This window comes from Tinamus guttatus, unplaced genomic scaffold (genome assembly GCF_059628265.1).
Source record: "Tinamus guttatus ecotype Peru unplaced genomic scaffold, ASM5962826v1 Tinamus_guttatus_pri_ptg000055l, whole genome shotgun sequence".
Taxonomy (NCBI): Eukaryota; Metazoa; Chordata; class Aves; order Tinamiformes; family Tinamidae; genus Tinamus; species Tinamus guttatus.
In genome coordinates this window covers 1,524,969-1,528,136 of record NW_028288589.1, presented here as the reverse complement: position 1 = coordinate 1,528,136, position 3,168 = coordinate 1,524,969, and the positions used below count along the sequence as shown (strand labels likewise).

Genomic DNA, 3,168 nt, shown 5'->3' with positions numbered 1-3,168 from the left:
ACGTAATATCTGCCTTCTTCTTTCTGGGAGTAGGCGGAAGGAAGTGGGCTACTAAAAATGAAATATCAGCTTCTAACCTAGGTCAGGTAAGCCTGATATGCCGCAATGGAAATAATGGTAGTGGTTGAAGTTTGCTATAAAAAGGCCACAACTGGCTCAGAAGCACAAGCAGATTGAAAGAGATCTCAGAGCAGGAGAACTCTTGTGCTCCATCACCTCGTGAGCTCCTAAAGCAGCAGAGAGGCTGCAATGGCTTTTGCCAGCTACGCTGCAAAGGTAAATACTTATATTTAATATGAATCTTCAGATATCATGTTAGTGTGTTGTTATCTGCAAAAGAAGTGCAGAATGCAGACCTCGTGATACTGTTTTCTAGGAACAGCTCTTGTTAGTCTCAGTGGGAACTGAATGAGTCACTACGTCTCTGATACAGTTTTCTGTCCTGAGCTTTTGCAAGTGGATTGGTGCTTTACTGACATAGCCAGCTATATCTAACTCTGCCAGAAAGATGCAACCAGCCTAATGTGAGAGAGGATGAGCAAGTGACTACATATTATTTACTGGTAGGACATACAGGGTCTGGGAGAGACAGTTCTCACTGCTGATAATTAGTATCAAAATTGTTAAAGGTTGAGGAGAGAAATGGAGGAGACAGTGAAGTGAATGCCTGTGCGCTTGAATTCCAACATGAGCTTTATTTGCAATGCTGCAACCTCTTGTGATTTTCTTAAAAACCTTGCATCTCTCTGTCTTTTATTCCTAAAACTCCAACTGCTGGAGATGGAAAAAGAATCTCAGATTTCATCAAGAAAAGGGTCATTTGCAGCAAACCTGGCTGCTAGGAAGCTGCCATCCTGGGTTTCTTTCCTGGTTTGGGAAGGTATAGGGCTAACCTGTGTTTCTGTGCATAGGGACGCATTTAGCTGAGTCCTTAGCCCACCTTGCAGATCATGGAATACTGGTGTTTGCTTCTGGAGCAACCTTGCCTAGTTCTCTGGAAATATGCTCTTTTTGGAGCTGTGACAGTGATTAATTGGGAAGTTTAGCATCCCTCTGAGATCAGTATATCGGCATTATTGCACTACTTATGCATGCTGGCCCATCTCACCCAAATAAAAGTGTGCAAATCTGCTGTCTTGTCACAGCGACAAAGGAATTTGGAATAGGACTTCTGTCTCCCATGCTTCTCCTCTTGTTAGTAGCAATGGTGCCATTTAGTCAAGATGCCTCCTTCTTGCTGATGGCTAACGGGAATTGTTAGGTGAAGCTTATGCCTAAGAGACACAAGGGTTCCTCATATCCTAACGTCTCTCCTGTACAGAGCCAATGCCGATCTCCTGTTTTCCAGCTCAGGTCACTGCTTTTGGTGCTGGTCCTAGCACTCATGGTGAGGAGCTCACCTTCCCGGGGGGCAGTTCATCCTCGACTCAACAAGAACGGTCGCTTTGAAAGGCTCGGCGAAGATTGCGTGACCCAAAAGGACCTCAAATTCCCAACAACAGTGAAAGTCAACATCCATCTCAGCAATTCAGATCCTGTCTCTAGGATAATCCATGATGTCAGGAACCGATCGCTCTCTCCTTGGGATTACAGGTAATGACCATGTACACAGTTCTTCTCTATAGTGAACCACAACATGCCCTCAGGATATGTCTAAATTCCTCTGACTGTTGCCACCAGTGCTTGGTCAAAAAGTGCATTCTAGGGTTAGATTATTTTTTTTTCCAAGTGAAACTATTTGCAGTGAAAGGTAATATTGCTAGAATGGTTCAAAAACAGCTTTTTTTTTTGTTAAAGAATCACTTCATCAACTGAAAAATATCTTCAAATATCTTCAAAAGAAAAATGTCAATACACTGCATTTCCTGTTTCTCTATCTGACTTTTGAAAAGTTTTGTTTGAAATTTCCTCAAAATTAGTAATTTTGAATGCTGAAATTAAAAACAAACAAACTAGAAATGAACAATTCATTACCAATTCAGCAATGCATCCAGCTCCCTCTATTACTGAAGAATAATATCACAGAATCACAAAATCACAGAATGGTTGAGGGTGGAAGGGACCTCTAGAGATCATCTAGTCCAAACCCCCTGCTCAAGTGGAGATAAAATATAGCAGTATTACTCTCCCTTTCAAAACATAATCCATTTGTAGAAAATCATTCCGAAAGTGTTAAAGTATAGGGAAAATCTTTGGCCTTGTCTCATAAAGGAAATACACAGGGCTATGGTACGGTCATGAGAAGACAAAAGAAGAAAAAATGAAAAAAAAATATATAATATATATATTGATGTATAAAATAAATATGTTTGACTATGTGCTGTTGGATAATCTCAACAGTTTGGGAAATGTTGTATCAGAGCTGATTGCCTTAGCTTTACTATGGTTTCGCCATTCATATTCTAGGCTAAACTTTTGCAGAAAGGAAAGATAACATCTTTATTTTTATTAGATAGAGAAAAAAATGTCTCTGTTATCATTCTTTCTATTCTGAGCAAGAGGCTGCTAGCCAGACCCAAGGAACTAATGCAATGTGCTGCTCTGTGATGTATAGATGCCTTGACCCTGCTTTCCCTTGGTGCTTCCATGGAGGAAAATAAAGATCCTGCCGATCTGCACAGTGTCTGGGAGCATAGCAAGTGAATTAAACCCCATGACTTTTGTGTCCCCAGGCTCGACGAGGACCCCAACCGCTTCCCGCAGGTGATCGCGGATGCCACGTGCCGCCACTCGAGCTGCGTGAGCCCGCAGGGGCAGGAGGACCACGGCCTGAACTCTGTGCCCATCCTCCAGGAGATCCTGGTGCTCCGGCGGGAGCCGCAGGGCTGCCTGCCCACCTACCGCCTGGAGAAGAAGGTCATCACCGTGGGATGCACCTGTGCCACCCCGCTCATCCAGCACCAGTCCTAGGACTGGCCACAGGGCAGGTGGCAGCGGGACGAGGACACGGCTCCTGTGGGCTCCTGCATCCCAACCATCGCCATGGATTCAACATGACATTCCCCATACAAACCTGAGCAAATGACCTCAAAGCACTGATTCCTGCTGTTAATAATTTACAGGGTTTAGCGTGGATAAAGAGGGATGGAGAGAAGGCTGATTATTTTTTCACTTCCTGAAGGGAGGGAGTAAAGAACGTGCTTTTTAAATTTTGTTTTTCATTGCAGC

The 3,168-nt window shown here is 43.5% G+C and overlaps 1 protein-coding gene across 1 annotated transcript; it reads left to right on the top strand.

The window, feature by feature from the left end:
* Window positions 1-249: 249 nt before the first annotated feature.
* On the top strand, window positions 250-2,910 carry LOC104576091 (interleukin-17F). Its single transcript, XM_010223455.2, has 3 exons — window positions 250-276; window positions 1,349-1,593; window positions 2,673-2,910. Exons 1-3 carry the CDS (start codon window positions 250-252, stop codon window positions 2,908-2,910), a joined length of 510 nt encoding a protein of 169 aa, XP_010221757.2.
* The last annotated feature ends 258 nt before the right edge of the window (window positions 2,911-3,168 follow it).